The sequence below is a fragment of the Dendropsophus ebraccatus genome, chromosome 5, assembly GCF_027789765.1.
Source record: "Dendropsophus ebraccatus isolate aDenEbr1 chromosome 5, aDenEbr1.pat, whole genome shotgun sequence".
NCBI classification, from domain to species: Eukaryota; Metazoa; Chordata; class Amphibia; order Anura; family Hylidae; genus Dendropsophus; species Dendropsophus ebraccatus.
The window spans coordinates 108,338,373-108,358,603 of NC_091458.1; the positions used below are offsets into that span (position 1 = coordinate 108,338,373).

Sequence of the window (20,231 nt, forward strand, 5' to 3'; positions counted from 1 at the left end):
TGTGAGGCTGTATAGCAACCAAAACAAGGAGTGGATTGAAAACACAGAAAGGCTCTGTTCACATAATGTTGTAATTGAGTGGATGGCCGTCATTTAATGGCAAATATTTGCTGTTATTTTAAAAAACGGCTGTTATATTGAAATAATGGCAGTTATTTACCGTTATATGACGGCCATCCACTCAATTTCAACATTGTGTGAACAGATCCTTTCTGTGTTTTCAATCCACTCCTGGTTTTGGTTGCTATGAGGACCTGACATGAGGACCAAATACTGCCTGAAATATACGTAGTGTGAACCGAGCCTTAAGGTGTAATGATACCCATTTTCTGGGATTAATATATATGTATATATTTTTTCTTTTTTGCTCAGAGTGACCTTTGGTCTTGTGGTATCACAGCTATTGAGATGGCAGAAGGGGCACCCCGTAAGTTACTCTCTTAATCAGTTCTGTACTTTTTATATATATTTTATATTGTGCATTTAAATTAGCTTGTTTGTTTTCCCAAAGCTCTTTGTGATATGCACCCAATGAGAGCGCTGTTCCTTATTCCAAGAAATCCTCCACCACGGCTAAAATCAAAGAAATGGTGAGTTCAACTTTCTGCTGATGCTGTATGCAAACTGATCTCTCCTACCACTATAAAGGATGCTGCTCTAGTTCATCTATTAGATTGTGTATAAACCTACTTGGGACTAGACTTGAGGTTACCAACCACTGCTTCGCTCTAAAAGCAGTGGTCTTGCTGATAGCATATGTGTCCTGTATAAAATATATTATGACTAATATATCTAAATATTTCTGATACAATTAAGAATGCAGGTAAATGGCCACATAATGTTACAGCAGACTGCTTGATTGATTAATTATGCCATGTAAAGGCACTGTAACCAGTGCCGATGTCTGTGATGACCACAAATCAGGCCGTGTAAAAGGACACTTGGGGTCCATTCACATGTACAGTATCTGCAGAAGATTTGATGCTGCAGATATCAATTTAGCATATGGTCTGTTTACATGGCCCCATGTGCGGCTGCAAACTAGCAGCCAGGAATGGGGAACCTATGGCCCCAAAATTGTTGCAAAACTATAGTTCCCATCGCTCTGTCCAGGCATGATGAGAATTGTAATTTTGCAACAGTTGGCGGGGCAAAGTTTCCCCATACACGGGCGACCCGAATGATCGCTGTATCATTCGTTTGGCAACTTAAGTCATGAGGACAGCACTGAGGATGAAGGTAAGAATTAACCTTTTTTTCTCTCCGTCCCATGCCGACGTGCGGACATTTAAAATTAATTTAAAAACTGTGTAAACATATGTTGAGATTACGTATGGCCATGCTTTAGAGAGTCCACAGCAGGAATCTGAAGTTAAAACGGATTCCTGCACTGTACTGCTCAGCAGATCCACACATAGATTAGCCCCTCTATTATTTGGTGACGTTAAAGGGGTACTCTGGATAAAAAAAATAGTTCCCCTTTAATTTGAAAACTTTAGCAGGTTAGATGAATCTAACCTGCTGATAGATTTGTATTGCACACAGGGCCCTGAGGATTAATGGTATGTGTCTTACATTTATTCTCTTCGCAGTTCCAGTGCAGATTTATTGTAATCCCGCTCCACTGATAATCATTAGAAGGAGCGGACAGGGGAGGGGCAGTGCTCCAAACAGCCTTACCAGAAACACATAATTACATTAAAACTGCACGGGAACGGCACAGAGGATAAAGGTAAGAGACCAACCTTCATTCTGCGCGCCCTGTGCGCAATAGGGAGATTTCAGCAGGTTAGACTTGTCTAACTGCTGCTAGTTCCCCTTTAAATGGTACCAGACGGTTGTACAGATTTGAGCCAGTAGAGCAGGGAGCTGGATCACAAGCAGCCCAGAAGGTAGGTATGCCCTGCTTGTGATCTGGAAACTAACAGCACGGTGTGTTATTCCATGGAAAGTCACTGCAAACAAGCTGGGATCTCGCTGATATGTGCTTGTTTGTGTCCTTGCATGGCCCCATATCGTGCCTTGTAAAAGGACCCTTTGAGTAGCCATACCAGAGCCCTGACTTGAACCCAATCAAACATATTTGGAGGGACTTAAAAATGGCTCCAGAGACTGCCCCAATCTTACCTGCTTGAGAAGATCTACAGAGAAGAAGAGCTTAAACCCCCCCAAATCTAGGTGTGTACACCTTGTGGCATCATACCCAAGACTGAAAGGGCTGATCACTGCCAGAGATGCTTCAAAGTGCTAAGTAAAGGTTCTGAATACGTACTGTGTATCAATGCAAAGATTTCTTACATTTTGTTTTCACTTTGTACATGGAATAATGATTCTGAACAACATTCAGCATTCATGTTTCCATTGTACAACAACTTTGATGCTAAAGTGTGTAAAAAAAAAAAAAGAAGACATCAGCTGTCAAAGGGTAAGCAAATCCCTAGGAAGTGTGTTTAATATGTGCAGTGATGTACACATTAGTGTGATTGAGTGCATAACTTTTCAGCTTTTACTGCAATTCTTTCCCACTTTATTAAACTGTTCAAGCTCTGTTACAATGCATTGGAGCTGTAAGTAAACAGCTGTTTTCAAGCCCTGCCAAAGCCCTCAGTTGGATTGAGGCCTGGAATCTGATTTAGCAACTCCAGGAATTTAACGCTGTTGTTCTAGTGAAGCATTGACTTTATTTTTAGGGTACTTTTTCCTTGAATTCCCCCCCCCCTGCATCATACTTCTCTTGCAGACTAAGGCTATGTTCACACTACGTAAAAGTACGATGGCAACAACGGCCGTACTTTTGGCCCGGTGGAACAATGCCTTACTTTCAATGGGATCCCAGCCGGAGCGTATACACATTGTGTGCGCTCCGGCCGGGATCCCGTACGGGGCCGCAAATAACTGACATGTCAGTTTTCTGCGGCCGCAATTCAATGAATTGCGGCCTTAGGACACCCTGTCATTTCACACTATGAAGCAAGCGGCTCCGGCCGCTCGCTCCATAGTGTGCAGGGGGAAGCTCTGATGAGGGTGGGCGCTAATGCGCCCACATCAGAGCTCTGCAGCCAGAAAGATCATCCGGCCGGCACTTAAGTACCGGCCAGGATGATCCGGCCAGAGACAGGCCGGGTCACGGAACGGCCGGTCTCAGACGACGTGTGAACATAGCCTAAGGCTTCATGCATATTGTGTCCTGATATATTCCTGATGTATTTTTGGACCCATAGACTAAACCCTTCAGTTTTTTTTTCCTGAAGGGTGTCTGTTATGAAAACTAGGTCCCGATATTATAGCACCAGTCCTATTCCCCCCCTCCCCAGAATTCCAATGTAGATGCCTATAGGAGCATCCTGAATCCTTGACATCTATGGATGTGCATCCGGAAACTGTTCGGAATTCCAGATTTGACAGGCCTCTGATTTCATAGGCTTCTGAACTGTCTTTTTGATCTGGATTCCAGATTTGACAAATGTTAGGCACCCCACACCGGCTTTGTACTGCGCCTGGCCCTTTAAATGCAGCACTTTGACAGGATGAGAAACCATTGGCTCCCCACCCTGTCAACCACTCTTGTGACCAGAGACAGCATTATACCTCCGGCCACAAGAGGCCGCTACCTCCCTATCGCTTCGGCACACGAACCGAAGAAGGGAGCAGAAAAGAGAATCTGGAGAGCACCGCTGCAGCTGTGCAGCAGGTGAGGATGTCTTTTTATTAATTTTTGCTGTTTAGTTTTACAGTGAGGAATTCTGATGTCATAGAAACGAGAAAAAGACTAGATACTCACAAGGTCATCGCTTTCCCAGAAATATGCCCAGAATGACAAAGTAAATTAATAAAAATTTTTTATTCTATAAGGCACAAGGGTAGAATAAATTATTTTTATTTATACTTTTGTCATTTTGGGCAAATTTTTGGGACAGCGCTGACCTTGTAAGTACCTAGTCTTTTTCTTGTTTCTAGGACATTGCACATTTGGGCCCCTGTTGGAAGCAACCAGTCTTTAGGGTAGCATCAGCAGGTGTTCTTTGGTCATCTCATATCGTGACCGTTTCCTTTTGGTCACTGGCTACTTCAGACCTTGGCATTCTATGTACCCCTACAAAGGGAGCAGAATTGCATCTCTATTCTTTTTTCATTCACCTAAAGTATCACACAAACTGTCTGGCCCTTTTTTTTTTTTTTCTGTAGGAAATACTGATGGCTTCCTGAAGCCTCCTGAAAGATTTTTTCATCAGAGGCGTGCAAGCCATCCCATAGAGACACTGTGTGACACTGAGGCAAGCGGGATTCCGCCGAGAAATTCCGCCTGTTTTGCTTATTGTGAACGGGCCCTTTAAAGGGGTAGTGCAGCGCTAAAAAATTATTCACAGAATAACACACATTACAAAGTTATACAACTTTGTAATGTATGTTATGTCTGTGAATCGCCCCCTTCCCCGTGTCCCACCACCCCCTCCCGTGTACCCGGAAGTGTGTGGTGCATTATACATTACCTGATCCGTGTCGAGCCCGTCCGCCATCTTGTGCCAAACGTCATCTTCGGACGTACGGCCGAATCGCTGCAGCCGTCCCCCTTCCGCCGTGTCATCAGCCACTCAGTGGCGATTGGCTGAGCATAGCTGTGCGGCTGAGCACAGTTATGACGCGGCGGAGGGGGGATCAGGTAATGTATAATGCACCACACACTTCTGGGTACACGGGCAGGGGTGGTGGGACACGGGAAGGGGGCGATTCACAGACATAACATGCATTACAAAGTTGCATAACTTTGTAATGTGTGTTATTCTGTGAATAAATTTTTTTGCGCCGCACTACCCCTTTAAGCATCTTTTTGCTCCTGTATTCTGCATCCCCCCCTTTTGCAGCCCTTTATACAGGTGTCTTGATGTACTTAAATTTTAACAGTTTGTAGTACAAAATCCGCATGTAACTTGCCGATGGCCCAGGCAAAAAGTTTTCTAAATTTTCATGGAAACATGGTCCTAGTATTTTTCTCATATGTAGCAACATTGGAAAGCCCCTTGCATATTAGCAATAGAATAGAAGCACAACATATCCAATATTTTTATTTTTATGATTGCCATCTTGGAAGTAACATATTTGTGCTTGTGTTTAATAATACAAAATATTTGTATTGAACATATTAAATATATATATATATATATATATATATATATATATATATATATATATATAAATATATATATATATATAAATCTACATGCATATACTTTTTTTTTTCTTTTAAAGGTCAAAGAAGTTTTTTAGTTTTATAGAAGGCTGTCTTGTGAAAAATTACATGCAGCGTCCCCCTACAGAACAGCTTCTAAAGCATCCATTTATAAGAGACCAGCCAAATGAAAGGCAAGTCCGGATCCAGCTTAAAGATCACATAGACAGGACCAGGAAGAAGAGAGGAGAGAAAGGTTAGTGGTGAATATTATTTTCCAGACAACCCTCAGGTAAAACATAGCCCATCCTGGAATATATTTTGAAAGAGTTGACATATTATATGGCTATGTTTTATTGTTTTCTCTTCTCTATCAATTTTGCTTTCAGAAAGACCTGAAAACGTAAATATAACAGTGCGAATGCCCGCTATCTTGTGCTACAATAGTCTATCTGTCTTAATATCACATTTTTAAATATAGGAATTATTTCCAATTAAAGCGGATGTGTCAGTTCCTCTGTTCTTCTTGTCAGTGCATGACTACATTGACAACTGGGTGTTACTATTGGGTCACATCAGTAAACAGTCTCGCCCTGCCCATTCACAATGGAGCACACCTATTTATGTTACTATTTCTTTTGCAGCTATTTACTGCAACTTTCACCTTTTTCAACATAGATGGGTGAAATCCACGATTTCTATAGCAAAACGTATTGTTTGCATGCAGGTTTGCTTTTGAAAGACGTACTGGTTTAAGCAGTGAGGTCATATGTGTACTGCTCATAGCCAGCTGTAGAATCCACATGCAAATGCATCACATTAGGGCCAAAGCAATGTATTGAAGTGAGCAAAGGTAATGTATGCCAGAGTGAGGAATGGCATATTTGCCTGTGGTGTGGATTGGCCTACTTGTCCACTAAATTTACAAAAGTGCAATACGGAGTGAAGTCCAAGCTTTGTTGCATATTGGCTTAAAAGGGAACCTCTGTCAGAGCAGCAGCAAATCCCTATAGAAAACCAGTTCCTGTCACGGAAAGAGGTGGCAGCAGAAAGCGCTGTGTCAGACTAAAATACAGTGGTTCCTCGGTTCTCGAACTTAATTGGTTCAGGAAGGCAGTCTGAAAAGTTAGCAGTGTTTTCTCATAGGAAATTATGTAAATGTATTTAATTGGTTCCAGCACCACCAATAATTACCTACAGTACCCCTATATTACATTGTATAGTGTCCAGTATAATCTCTACAGTACAGCACTATACAGTACAGGACATTATGCACAAGAAATGTTCAACAAAACCAGCAATTATAGTACAGTAGTCACTAACTGCTCACTCATCCTTTACTGTATAGAGCCCCCATCCCAGCAATGTAACAGATGGGAGATGGTGGTGCACTGACTGTACTACTATTGTACTGTATATGCACTCCAGCAGTATTATACAGTACTGTACAGGATGGAAGATGGTGGTGCAATGACTGTACTACTACTGTACTGTATATGCACTCCAGCAGGTACAACCCACAATCCATGCTCGCAAAAGCATTCAGATACCGAGCAGATTTGAATTCTGAACGTTAACTTCCAGGTAAATTTTCGTTCAAATACATCGGTATTACTGTACTTCAAGACTGGGGGCCCGATAAGTGTGTGAGAGCCGAGCAAGAGTTTGAGAACCAAAGCAAACTTTCCTTGAAAATACTGTTCGAGTTCCGAGCAGTTTGAGAACCGAGGTACCACTGTTATACTCTCCTTCCTGCAGGACAATTTTTGCTGGTACCCCATTAAACATAATAAACTACCTTTTATTAAGGAATTTATTAATTTTAATAAATTATTATGTATTAATAAATTCCTTTAGTGGACAAAATCGATATTTTTTAACCTGTGTAAAATGGTCACATCCTTCAGGGAATTCATTTCTCTCCAGTATCTCTTTATGGCTTTACTCTTCTGGCAGAGATGTAACAGAGGATAGGTTATTACCTAAGCAGCTGCCAAAAAATAAATGATTGAGCCGTGAAGACCCCTCTCATTGTAGATTGCTATGGTTTTCTGCTCTTAACAGTTGCTGTACTATAAATATTTGAGTGCCTTATAGCTCTGCTTATAAAATTATCACACACTTTGTTCTCTTTCCCAGGAAGTACTATAGTTCTACCATGTCAACTAAGTTAAAGTTGATTCCTTTAGCACTAGGGCTACGTTGCAACTTTTTGAATATTCACTGATTGATCATAATGATTGAGTGATGGTTGAATCTCACAATATGGTATACAACTCTGTATACTACTTTGGACTGCAGGTGCCACTCAGTAGTTAAAATCAGTTAGCAACTATACAAAAATTTGTGTATCCCTAGCCTTAAAGGAGTGTGTGTATATATTGACACACACACAGTTATAAACAGAATAAACCCTTTATTCAGTGATTACTAGATTTGTTTTCCTGTACTTCAGGGATTTTGGACCTCTCACCCTCCAAATATTGTGAAACTAATTCTATTTCCATCATGCCTGGACAGCCAATTCTTTTCGCTGTCCAGGTATGAAGGGAATTGTAGTTTGTATGATTTACAAAATGGCCTGTTTTTTAAGGTAAAGCTTCAAACATGCTACAGGTTATTTTTTTTCTTTTCTTTTTTTCCCCCCATAAGATGAAACAGAGTATGAATACAGTGGTAGTGAAGAGGAGGAAGAGGAAGTGCCTGAGCAGGAAGGAGAACCAAGGTATTTCACATTATACTTTTCTAGTATTTGGTGTTGGTTGAGCATTAGTGAAATATATTTTGACCAAGGGATCATCTAGCCCCAGCAAAAAAGTAAAGTCATACCTGCTGTGATTCCCTGCAGCTGCATTTCTGATGCTCCTGTTCCCTGCGCTCACCACTAGTTCCTGTGACTCCTTAATCCTGCAGAAATGGTCCTCTGAGCCAATCACTGGCTACAGCGATGGCCCTTCTCAGACCGCTGCTATATTCTATGGGCTGCCCGGACAATCTAGCGATCACCTGGACAGCGCTCGTTTGCTCCTTTGCATCGCCCTGTGTAATAGGGGCTTTAGTTGTAGACCTAGTGGTGGGTTTGAAAACTGCAAGATTTCAGGATTATTAATGTAGATAGTAAAAATTGTTGAAAGTTGAAAACATCAGTTATAATTCTTCAAAAATAATTTTACATAAAAACTTAAACACAAGGTCATTTACTGAGGACGCATCCTTTTGGCATGTATTAACAAAATGCAAATAATAGGATGCAGTTTAATTAAACCCAATTACCTTTAAGACAAAGTATAACCTTTTTGAATACAGAGACTGCTTGGCTTGCATATTAAGACACTCTGGTCTGTTGTGGGTCTCTGAAGGTATAAATTGAAATACAGTGAAATTTTCTGAGCACAGTGGTCAGCTATTGTCTATTTAACATGTATGTCCAAATGTGTCAATATTATTCCTTCAGCTCGATTGTTAACGTGCCTGGGGAATCCACCCTTCGACGTGATTTTCTGAGACTGCAGCAGGAGAACAAGGAGCGTTCTGAGGCCTTACGAAGGCAGCAGCTGCTACAGGAGCAGCAACTCCGAGAACAGGAGGAGTACAAGAGACAGCTATTGGCAGAGAGACAGAAGCGCATAGAACAGCAAAAAGAGCAAAGAAGGAGACTTGAAGAGGTACAAAATCATCCAATAGTTTATTGGAACACAGCTGTCGATTGTGTGCGGAAGAATCCTTGAACAATGCTTCAGTTGTATTCCCAGTTAAAATGGAGAACAGAGTCTTTACTGAAGTTTGTTCTGTGTCATCTAAACAAGATGCTCATTAAAATCGATGTATTATTTAAATATATATCAATGGATTTTGTGAAAAAAAGAACTTTTTAAGCAAATTGCAACTTTCTCACTTTGGAGAACCGATATGTGAGGTAGTACGAGTCCTAGGTCTCTAGGTTGAGCTCCCACTGAAGATTTCCCCAGGTGGATGAGTGTATGTCAGTAAGGTGCCTCTGTTCTTAGAAACTTTGCCTTACTGGGGTTTCGCCCCTCTGCCTTTCCTTAGAGGGTAACTGTCCTGACTGTAGAATCCACAGTGTAGGCAAGGTTTGGTGCTAGTCTTCTGGTTACCCCACTTCTGGAACTTAGCACTGCATACTGGCTGTCAGTCTAGCCTAAACTAAACACTCCTCTCCCTTCTCTGGCTAGAAGACAACTCCCCTCACTACAGGAACTAATGGTAAGAGAGTGCAAAACAAGGTAGAGTGGAGGCACCTGTGATTGGTCAAACATAGCTACACCTTGTAGGACTGCCACTGTGCACAGGGGAGAGTGAGACACCTAGTGGCTGGAGTGGAAAACATTACATTACGTTACATTCTGACAGGTGGTAAAAAGCTTAGTGACCCCTGTACTGGGACACTATAATACCTTTTGCAGGTTTACAGGTTGGTTCAACATTTGTGTGTAATATATGAACCATGCTTGTAAATCTTTCTGGTATACACTGCCTCATCTGGTAGTGAGCCTTATTTGGGGCGGCATAACATAGCGACAGACAGGCTGATTTTCAGCACTCTGTCACCTATTAGGATTCACACAGTATTTGAAAACTCACCTGTATAATAGGTAGCATTGCAGCATAAAGAGTCCTGAATATTCATGAGCGGCGGCTAACACTCTGCTGACCAGAGTGGCCAGTGTGCGTTGTCCAAGGTCAATTTTTTCTTCTTACCAAGCTCCAAATTTTCTTCCTAGACACAGTTAAAGGATGGAATTCTGGCTGGCTGCGTCTTCCACTAAGGGGAGCTGCATACTGTTTTTAGTTTCAAAGTGTAAATGTGTATTGTGTGCACAATGTATAAATCTATGTAGATATGTTGGCCCAGATTGAATTACAGGAACAAAATTCTGTTGAAGGGTGGACATTCACTTTAGGGGAATAAGCAATTATAAAGCTGTCCCTTTCTACACAGATAATACCAACTTTACACAGATATATAGGGCACTGGGCACCGAGTTAGTCTCTCATTGACTCTAGAGTGTTCCTATTGGTCGCAGTATATGATTGGTACAGTATTTGAATGCTTATGCTAGGTAATGCCTGGTCACTTATATATTTTTTTTTCTTTTGAGTAGCAACAGAGAAGAGAACGTGAAGCTCGGCGGCAGCAAGAAAGGGAGCAAAGAAGAAGAGAGCAGGAAGAGAAGAAGAGAATGGAAGAAATGGAGCGGAGACGCAAGGAAGAAGAGGAACGTAGAAGAGCTGAAGAAGAGAAAAGACGAGTGGAGCGGGAACAGGTAAACCTAAGCCAAATTACCAAAAAGCTGAGTCCTCTTTTTTGGAGAAGAATCAAATTGATTTAATAGGACAATAATGGTTTTATGTGTATACATATATAACTCATTATCTACTACAACTCGGCTTATCTATAGACTGGTCATGTATATGAGTTAAGCCAAGTAAATTTAATGGGATAGTAAACTTAGATTATATTCAACTGCAGAGAATGCGTTGAGAAAGATAAACTACCATTTTCAGTTATCAGCCATTTTAGGCAGTCTAGCAAAAATCAATTACCCCATAGATCACTTTTTTTAGATGTTGAAAATCTCTAGAAACATGTACATGTGTGCGTTATGTAGCAGCTTATTGTTATATTTAACAGTCCTTTTAAAGGAAACTCTAATTGATTACCAGTACATATTTCTGCAACAAAGAGTATCATCATCTGTATTCCACTAGTAGTAAAGGCAAGTCTTTTCGGAGTTCTATGTAGTCTGAACTACAGGCTTCCTTTTTTTACCAAAAGAACCGGTGCACCAGGGAAGTGTCTGGTAGCAGTTTCTTGGCTTCTTCCATCTTAGCTCAGCTTGATCGGCAGGTCTGTCTTTCTTTGTTGACTAGCGTTTTTTTTACCTCTTTATTGCCCTGTGCAGGTAAAAGGCCATTTATTTAGTTATATACTAACGTCAATGACCCCTTTTGCTACAATCAGCTGACAGGTTTAATAAGTTGAGCTACTGTAGTTTTTCATTGAGCATCTTGGATACTGGAGTTAGAACACCACTTAGTGCCCTTTTTGCCTTTTTAGTTTTCTTTCGATTTTTCCAATCTATTGACATTCAACAGTAACATTTTTATAATCTAGCATTGCTGGGATATGGTACATAGTATATGAAAAATGTATAAAACTGCTCTGCAAAAGGTAAAGAACCTCCAGGTTGTGACCCACAAGGTGGAGAAATTATACATGGATGTCTCTGCCCATTCTTGTGTGGTTTTATTTAGCAGTTGTGTTGGGGTCAAAAGAGCTGAATGCTGGATTAAAGGAATCTTTATTCTTTCCACTTATTTTTGTGTTAATAATTTAGTAGCAACCCAAACCATGAGAGCTCTCTCTATATTGTGATGCATACAAGGTGTCCATTGATTTCTCAGTGTGAGCATTTTCTTTATATATTATATATATATTTCTTTTTTTACATGTGCCTTATGTCTTTTACATTGTGGTCATTGGTATTTGGCAATGCCATCAGTGTATGTGCGTTTTTACACACTGCTCAGGTTAACAACCTGAACCCTCCAAAATGTTTGTGTGACAGGAGTATATCAGACGACAGCTGGAGGAGGAGCAGAGGCACTTGGAAATCCTTCAACAACAGCTGCTTCAAGAGCAGGCCATGTTACTGGTGAGAGTTTACTGGTGATCTGACGCCGTAGCTGTAATGGGTTGTGGGGGTCAACTTTGTCTCGGCACAGCTGCACAAGCTGTACAAACAATTAGCTGGTGTGGGAAGTGCGCTCCCTGCACCCTAGATTGACAAGCACAGCTTCATGTTGTCTCCCTGGGCAGACACTGCTTTCTAAAGTTGCATTACTCCCAGTGGATATAATTGGGCTGTTCCCAATTTTTTATTAGTGTTTTTATTATGCCATCACCTTGGCACCAATTATTTGGTGCATTGTTGGTAAGATACTTAAAACTTACCCCCATTGACGTCACCTCTGTTCACAAATATTGATTGTGGCGGTATAAAGATCCATAAGTAGTTCAGATAGTCATGGCAGCATTTGGATGAAGTCCCACATGACAGATTTGTTGCAGACATTCTTAATCTGAAAAATCATATCTTGTCATCTGAATAGGGTTGTTTTGGTGACAAGCACATTCACCTTCCATTTATGCAAAAGTAACGTGGGAATTTTACAAGATGTCAGTGTAAAGAGCTACTACTCCAAAAAAAACAAACTCCATTTTCATTCATTTAGTAATTTAGTACTCTCTTTAGATCATGTTTTTTTTCTTTTTTATGACTGGAATAAAATGCACAGGTGCATTTCCCACATAAGGGCACATTTACACTACGGAATCTGCACAAAAAACTTATTTAAAGAATTGACAAGTCAATTCTTTTTTGGGTGGAATCTGCCTGAGCATAGAATAAAGCCTATGGGACGGGCAGATGTTCAAGCGGGAGCGCTCACAGAATCTGCTGGAGGTTATGCGTGCAGATTACGTAGTGTAAATGCGCCCTAAGAAATCACAAGCCAGTTGCAGCATTGTAAAGTTAGTAACTTTGTTAAAGTGCTGAACTTGGCAATGCAGAGTGCATACAAGTACATACATTGCACCGTTCAATCTAAGGGTAATTTCTTTTTTTTTTTTACTGTTTTTAGAATGGGACCCTCACGATCAGCTAGGATAGGAGGCCAACTTTTTTTTTTTTTAAGATGGAAATACCCATTGTAAGATCTGTAAATATTCATTGCTTGTACATTTCCCAGGAGATATTTGTGGGTTATTTACAAATGTTTTTTCTTTTACCAAATTTCTACTTAATATCGTACTTTTTAATGTTTTTTTTTTTTCTGTTCAAAGTTTCTTCTTTTTTTATTTTTTATCTTGAAACTTTAGAGCTTTATCTAAATAAAAGTTTACATTTAAAATCGGGTACGTTTAACTAAAGTTAGGGGTAATGCATATAATGTGTGATGAGACGCATCAGAAGCTGACTTGCCCTTTCTCTTTGTGACATTTCTTTAAAATGACACATCCATGGTTTGTTGCATGAATCTTGTGATGTGAGACCTTATTGGGGGAGATTTATTAAACCTTGGGCACAACCATGGTGTCGCCTATCAGATTGCCATATTCATTTTAGAAGGGCTTTTAAAAAATGAAAAGCTCCCCCATTGTGTTTTTTTCTGTAAATGTATGTTAGGTTGTTGTGTTTAATGATTAATGATTAATGGATCATGATTGGTATTAGTTACAATACGCAAGGCTAGGTTCACACTGCCTTTCTGTTATTTTTAACGTATACATTAAAAAAGAAAAAAATGAATGCAATAACAGAAAGTAAGATAAGACAACTGTACTGCAGAATCTGTTCCCCATTGACTTGCATGATAATATAAATACAAGAATTAAAAGGCATCAGTTTTTTTTTTGTTTGTTTGTTTTTTTACATACACACACACAAATGTGGTTGACTGTGTTTTTCTGTATGTAACGTTAAAACTTGCTTAAACAACTGAAATAGTGTGACAGACAGAAAAGTGCAGTGTGACCCCAGCCTTAATCTTGTGGCATGAAATTCTTTGGTGAACTTCATAGTAGGACATTGCATGCTTATATTCTTTTCTTTGTAATACATATGAAAGCTCTAAAAGTGTGCATTGTCCCAACACTATATTTTCCGCCGAATGATACAAAATAATTTTTTTCATCTGTAAACAGCTAGTGATTCCAAATGAAAAATGTTTTGGCCTGCTTATAAATTGTGAAACAACCCCTTTAAAGTGACTGTACCACCAGGCCCAGGCTGAAGCACTGGAGGCGGGCCGACCCACCCTTAGGGGGAGGAAACCCTAGCCCCTCCATGATAGGGCTCCATTGATTCTAATCAGGGTGGATAAAAATCAATGATTTTTTTAAAAAAATCAAAAAAATCGGATTTTTTTGATTTAAATCGGATTTTTTTGATTTAAATCGGATTTTTTTCAATAAACTGCTTTTTGAGGAAAATATTTTACCATCCAAAGGTTCTTCCATCATGAGATAAAGCTGAGTTGTTTAACTCAGTAGAATAAAGGCTGTATATGTTCTCAAATGTTACAACATGAACAGAGTTGAGAAAAAGACCTTAATCCTATTGTTCTACAAACCTATGAATACAGAATCATCCCCTTCAGTACCAAGTCCAAGAAGTTAGACAATGTTTCTGATTGTTTGGACTATTTTTTTTTTTTTTTGTTTAGCCAAATTAGTTAACATGGATGTTTGTTTAAGCAAATAACGTATGCTGTAATGTTGTTATTGTTTCAGTTGAATAAATCCATTTAAATTGTTATTAAGTTCAGGATTATTTTTCTCCTTCCTAAGTACAACAGAACAGTGGTGTCCAAATATGAATGATTAACCCATTAAACTGGGGAGAAAAAAGTAATATAAAAAGTGATTCTAAAAATCTTCATCTACTTGCATGTTAAAGTAGCAAGAACTAGTTTAGGTAGAAACTTTGATTTAAATCACTGATTTAAATCAAGCCTTCCGGACTAGTGATTTAAATCGTGATTTAAATCGTGATTTAAATCAGTTTGATTTAAAACAAATCCACCCTGATTCTAATGGATTCACGTCATGGAGGGGCTGGGGTTTCTCCCTACTAAGGGTGGGTCGGCCCGCCTCCATTGCTTCAGCCTGGGCCTGGTGATACAGTCACTTTAAGTTTGGAGACCACCTAGCATATCCTCAAAACAATAGATTTTATATCTGGAGGAGAAATGAAACCTGATCATTGTTGCTTGTCTGTGCAATAGTTTATATTGTAAGATCTTTTATTTTAGGAATACCGATGGCGGGAAATGGAGGAACACAGGCAGGCAGAGAGACTGCAACGTCAACTGCAGCAAGAACAAGCATATCTTATGTCCTTACAACATGATCACAGGCAGCAACCGTCGCAGCCACAACAACCCCCGCAGCAGCCGCAGCCTCAACAGCCCCCAATGCAACCACAAGAAAGAAGCAAGCAAAGTTACCACACCCCAGAACCCAAACCCCACTTTGATCAGGCTGAACGTGTGCGAGAGGTAAAGCAGACAAATCAAAAGTTACTGATCATGGTGGGTCTCACTCCTGATACCCACTATGATCCCAGGATAAAGCTAAGGAGTGCAAGGCAGTGCGCTCCACTTCCCAGCCGGCCAAACATCTGACTCTCATAGACTATGATAAAGAGGGTTGGATTGGATTTGACTGCTGCACACTCCCCCCACACCCCAATCTGTATCTATTTAGAGGGTTGCAGCAGTGTTTGATGATCCTGTAGATAAAAAAATTTTGTTGCTTAGAAGAAGAAGAGGAGGAGCTATAAAGTAAAAGCAAAATTTGGAATCTCCAGGGTTGTTAAAGGGTTGGGAATGTTATATATTATATTTTCTTATTTGGAAAGTAGTTGCCCTATGTGATGTGTGTATGTCTTGCTTCTGTTACAGGCAGAAGAGCGCCTTAGGAAAACTAACCAAGGCTCTCCTGAAGCACAGTCAAAGCAAACAGGGAGAGTGTTGGAGCCACCAGTGCCTTCAAGATCCGAGTCATTTTCCAATGGGAATTCTGAGCCTGCTCAGCCTGCCATGCATAGGCCAGTGGAGCCTCAGGTATAAGAATATTCGGTGGTCTGTAAAGATTTTCCTATTTAAAAGTGAATTGTTAAAATAATTAAAGATGCCACGATACTACCTCTGCTGCCGGTGTAGGTACACATTGTTATGCTAGGCTTTTAGTCAATGATGCAACAAATAAGCCACCTTTTATAGGGCTCGAACCGTACTTATATTTGTAGTAAGAAAGTTTTGCAGCTCAAAATTCCTTGATACAGCAGTTGGGTGTGAAGCAGCTTGTAACAGTGTCTGGGAAAACTTGTACATTTATTGGTGTTTTATATGTAAAATGTAACAAGTTCCCTTAAAGAGGAACTGACAGCACAGATATTCATATATTAGTACTTGCCTGTTTCCTCTTAAGCGACCATTCTTAGGTACCTTTTATGTTGGTTGTCTAATGAAAGTGAAAAAAAGCAAATTCTTTATTGTAAACACATGGACTCCTCACAATAGGCTAAAAACACTTAAAAATTACCACTGGTATACATACAACACAGTGAACCCCTCCTCACCCCCCATAAGGTACACACAAGAGCAAAGTGCAGACTTTTCTGATCAGAGCCACCATAGCAGAGTTTATACCTTAAACAGCAGGATATTGGTGTCTGATCAGCAGTGACCTAACTACAGTACTTGAGTAGCTGCAACCTGCAAGGGCAGCAATGATCGGTATACACTTGACATGGGAATAGACACTTCTGTCCTGTGTTTTTAAATAGTGTATGTATATTTTTCCTTTTAAGAATGAAATAGTAAAACTTATATTTTAATTCAATATTGGTAGTTGAGAAATATAAGGCATTCTTATGAGCCACTTTGGTGACTATGCTAATGGTTGTGCTAATATTGTGCCCTCTAACTGCCTGGCCACGATCTTGTTGATTCAGTCTGCTAGATTAGCACTCACTTACAGAGCCTATGAGACGGCTCAATAATAGTGTGGTTAGGGCTGCATGAACATTGTTAGCAGTGTTTGTAGAGCCCTTTTCTTTAGCCCGCCTTCAGCAGCACATCTCTTATTACATGGAGAGATGTGCGGCCGATGACAGATACTCTTTCAATAAGTCAGCAATCAGCCAATGAGTGAGCTTTTGCTTTCTCGAATGCTGATTGACCCGCGCCCAGTGCACATTAGTATCAATATTAGCGTGCCTTCACACGTACCGGATCCGTAGCGGATTTGACCCTGCGAGTTTGCATGAATTTTCATTCCGCTGCGGATGTGACCAGGGCCCCTTTAACCGCCCCCAGCCCTGCCCTGGTGTATACATTACCTGCTCGGTGCCGCGGCTGTGTGAAGCTCCCGGCTCCCTTCGCTCCTCAACACCTAATTAGTGCAACACTGATTGGCTGATGAGGAGCAAGGGTAGCCGGAAGCTTCACACAGCCGTGGCGCCGAGCAGGTAATGTACTGTATGCTCCGGGTTGTGGGCAGCGAGCAGCCGGGGGTTAAAAGGGGCCGGGTCACATATCTGCAGCAGAATGAAAATTCCGCTGCGGGTATGTGACCCCATAGAACTTCACTATACCAGGATCCGCAGCGTGAAATCCACTTGAGGATCCGGTACGTGTGAAGCTACCCTTAAACTGGAAACAGTCCCCGAGGATGAAGGCTAGAAACTTAACTTCATCCTCGGCTCCTGTGTGCTATAGGGACATATCAGCAGGTTAGGTTTGATTTCTTGTTTCCCTTTAAGTGTATAGCATTCTAGGTAAGTATTATGTATTCTCCCTCAGGTTGTGCATGAATCTTTTGCTTTATAACACATTAACAGTAATTCATCATGTCGCCATTCATCCATTATTTTTCCCTTACAGCTGTGTCAGTTTGCCTGCTTTTGTCTTGTTTTTTTTTTTTTGTGGTGGTCTGGCTTTTCTAAATTCTTTTCCATTAGAATTTTAAAAAGTCAGTGATGCCAGTGCACCATGTAAATGTTTTATGTCTTGTTTTCTTGTAAGGTACAATGGTCTCATCTGGCATCCCTCAAGAACAATGTTTCCCCTGTCTCGCGATCCCATTCCTTCAGTGACCCTTCTCCCAAATTTGCACCTCACCATCTTCGTTCTCAGGATTCACACCCACCCCCACGCAATGAAGTTCTAAGTCAAAATTCTGACTCTAAATCTGACTTACCTGAGCCCAACCAAAGGGTTTGGGCTAGATCAGACAGTGAAGAGGTGCCACCAAGGGTAAGATGTAGTATTTAGTAAGATGAGCAGTTCATATGTATGTAGAGCCAGGCTATAGTGTGTCAGTATAAAACCCACCTTTTGGTGCAATAACAGTGACCACACAATTACCTAGAGGTACCTAGAAAACGTGGCCTTTTGTCTGTATTATTTATTGATGGTATCTGTATGGATCATAATAAAATGGTTCAGTCACTATTAAGATATACTTGGCAGCTTTCTGGAAGAAAGCAATATGTTTGTGTGTGTATGTATATATGTGTGTTTCTTTATGGCACCTGTTTGTGCCATTTGTTTATACAGCTTTGCTACATACTACTCAGCTTTGCAGCTTCTATTCACGTAACTTCATTATGTTGCTTCGCTTCTTACGTGTTAACGTGTCATTACCTGTCTTCTGAGAAACTGAAGCAACAGTGCAGAGTAAATGTTCATTGTGTGCAGTCTGAATTAAGCTTCATTCTGTAGTAAGGATCCTTATATTAAAAAAAAAATCTGTTTTCCATAAAATAATTTTCTATTAGGACTGGCGTTAAAATTGTTACTGGCTCCTATTATAAATTTTCTATGTTTCCATTTGATATAAAGGTGCCTGTAAGGACAACATCAAGATCCCCGGTGTTGTCACGAAGAGATTCTCCTCTCCAGGGCAGTGTACAGCAGAACAGCCAAACTGGACAGAGGAATTCCACAAGGTATTGCTATTGAGTTGTACCCAGTAGAGTATGGCGGCTCAAACCCAGAACCAGCAAACAAATACAACTGTGTAGCACCCATATTACCACTGTGCAGTACAACACACCTCCCCAGCAGTGCCAGATTAACATTGCAGTGCAGCACAAAATACCTTCCCAGTAGCACAACAATGCAGCACAAAGTAATTTTCTGGAAGTGCTAAATTCGGCAGCACAAAATTGTATCTGCTCAAAGTCTAGCATAGGGGGGATTTTGAGGAGGCTGACTGGATTCTCACGGCTTAGCTTAGGAGAAGTGTCTAAGGCAAGGTAACTCACTGTGGCATGTATACCTGTGCCATCAACCTATACTGCGTAAGAAGAGTGAAGGCGGAGAGAACCCACCACACTACCAACATTGCAGTAGAACACATTATACCTAAAAATTATACTACCTTGTGTTAAGCAGTTTGTTTTCTTTGTCTTTGCAGCAATATTGAGCCCAGACTGCTTTGGGAAAGGGTAGAAAAACTTGTACCCAGACCAGGCAGTGGCAGCTCCTCTGGATCCAGTAATTCCGGTTCCCAAGCAGGTTCTCATCCAGGATCTCAGAGTGGTTCTGGAGAACGCTTCCGCATGAGATGTGAGTAGGTTGCTGTTTGCCAGGCAGATGAGTAGATATAGATTCTAGTTATGTTTAAGTCCCCATATGCGCAGCAACAGTCTGCTGCTCGGCACTCCACGTAGGAGGGTCAGCAGACAGATATTGAATTCAATCGGCCGCCCCAGTGATCTGAGGATCCTTTGGGTGGCCCCTCATGCTGCTTCCCACTCACTGTCTGTGCATATAATAGCAGAAGCAGCGAGCAGGGAACGAGGGGGAAACAAGCATTCAGCTGACGGGTTGGTGCTTGCTTCCCCCGGAACATCAGGTTCTGTAATACAGCCTTAAAGGGCAAGTCCAGTGAAATGTAAAAAGGGGATGAAGGCAGATGGGTGCGAGAAAATAATAACGTAAACTCACCCCTCTGTAGCATCGCTCTCTTGTCATGCTGTCGGATGTCCTTTTCAGCTGGAATCCACGTACATCACTTACCCAGCTCTTCCAGCTACAACTCTACAGGTCGGCTGAGTGATTGCCTGCTCCGCCACCTAGTTACTGGGGTGGTGTTCCGCCCCAGTCACTGGCTGAGTAGGCTATCGATCACCTGGGTACAGTGACATTGTCGCTGTAAGAGCTCCAGGTGGTCATCAGCTGTCAACGGCACCCTTGAGTGGTGCTATGGGAACAGCTAAGAATACTTTATTTTCCCTCACCCCCCATCCCTCCTTATGTTTTTTAATTTCATCATACTTTAAATCATCTATACATGTTTCTTTCCTAGCATCCTCAAAATCAGAAGGGTCTCCCTCTCAACATCCTGATAATACAGCCAAAAAATCTGACGAGAAGAAAGATAGACCAACAAAGCCTGCTGTAAGAACACAATCTATTTTTTTCCATTTTATGCCATTGGTAATTTCATGTTTCTTCGATATGTCTA

At 40.9% G+C, this 20,231-nt stretch overlaps 1 protein-coding gene across 4 annotated transcripts in view; it reads left to right on the forward strand.

Annotated features, from left to right (window-relative positions):
- MAP4K4 (mitogen-activated protein kinase kinase kinase kinase 4) overlaps positions 1 to 20,231 on the forward strand; it is a 122,589-nt gene that overhangs the window by 85,077 nt on the left and 17,281 nt on the right. For 2 of the 4 annotated variants that reach the window (XM_069970972.1, XM_069970973.1), the window contains exons 8-20: positions 373 to 427; positions 512 to 590; positions 5,248 to 5,423; positions 7,820 to 7,892; positions 8,622 to 8,832; positions 10,291 to 10,452; positions 11,758 to 11,844; positions 15,005 to 15,250; positions 15,656 to 15,817; positions 17,783 to 18,013; positions 18,602 to 18,708; positions 19,179 to 19,330; positions 20,073 to 20,164. In XM_069970972.1, the coding sequence (XP_069827073.1) occupies positions 373 to 427; positions 512 to 590; positions 5,248 to 5,423; positions 7,820 to 7,892; positions 8,622 to 8,832; positions 10,291 to 10,452; positions 11,758 to 11,844; positions 15,005 to 15,250; positions 15,656 to 15,817; positions 17,783 to 18,013; positions 18,602 to 18,708; positions 19,179 to 19,330; positions 20,073 to 20,164 (1,833 nt within the window). The remainder of the gene's footprint in view (positions 1 to 372; positions 428 to 511; positions 591 to 5,247; positions 5,424 to 7,819; positions 7,893 to 8,621; positions 8,833 to 10,290; positions 10,453 to 11,757; positions 11,845 to 15,004; positions 15,251 to 15,655; positions 15,818 to 17,782; positions 18,014 to 18,601; positions 18,709 to 19,178; positions 19,331 to 20,072; positions 20,165 to 20,231) is intronic. The other 2 variants (XM_069970974.1, XM_069970975.1) reach the window with 1 other exon arrangement.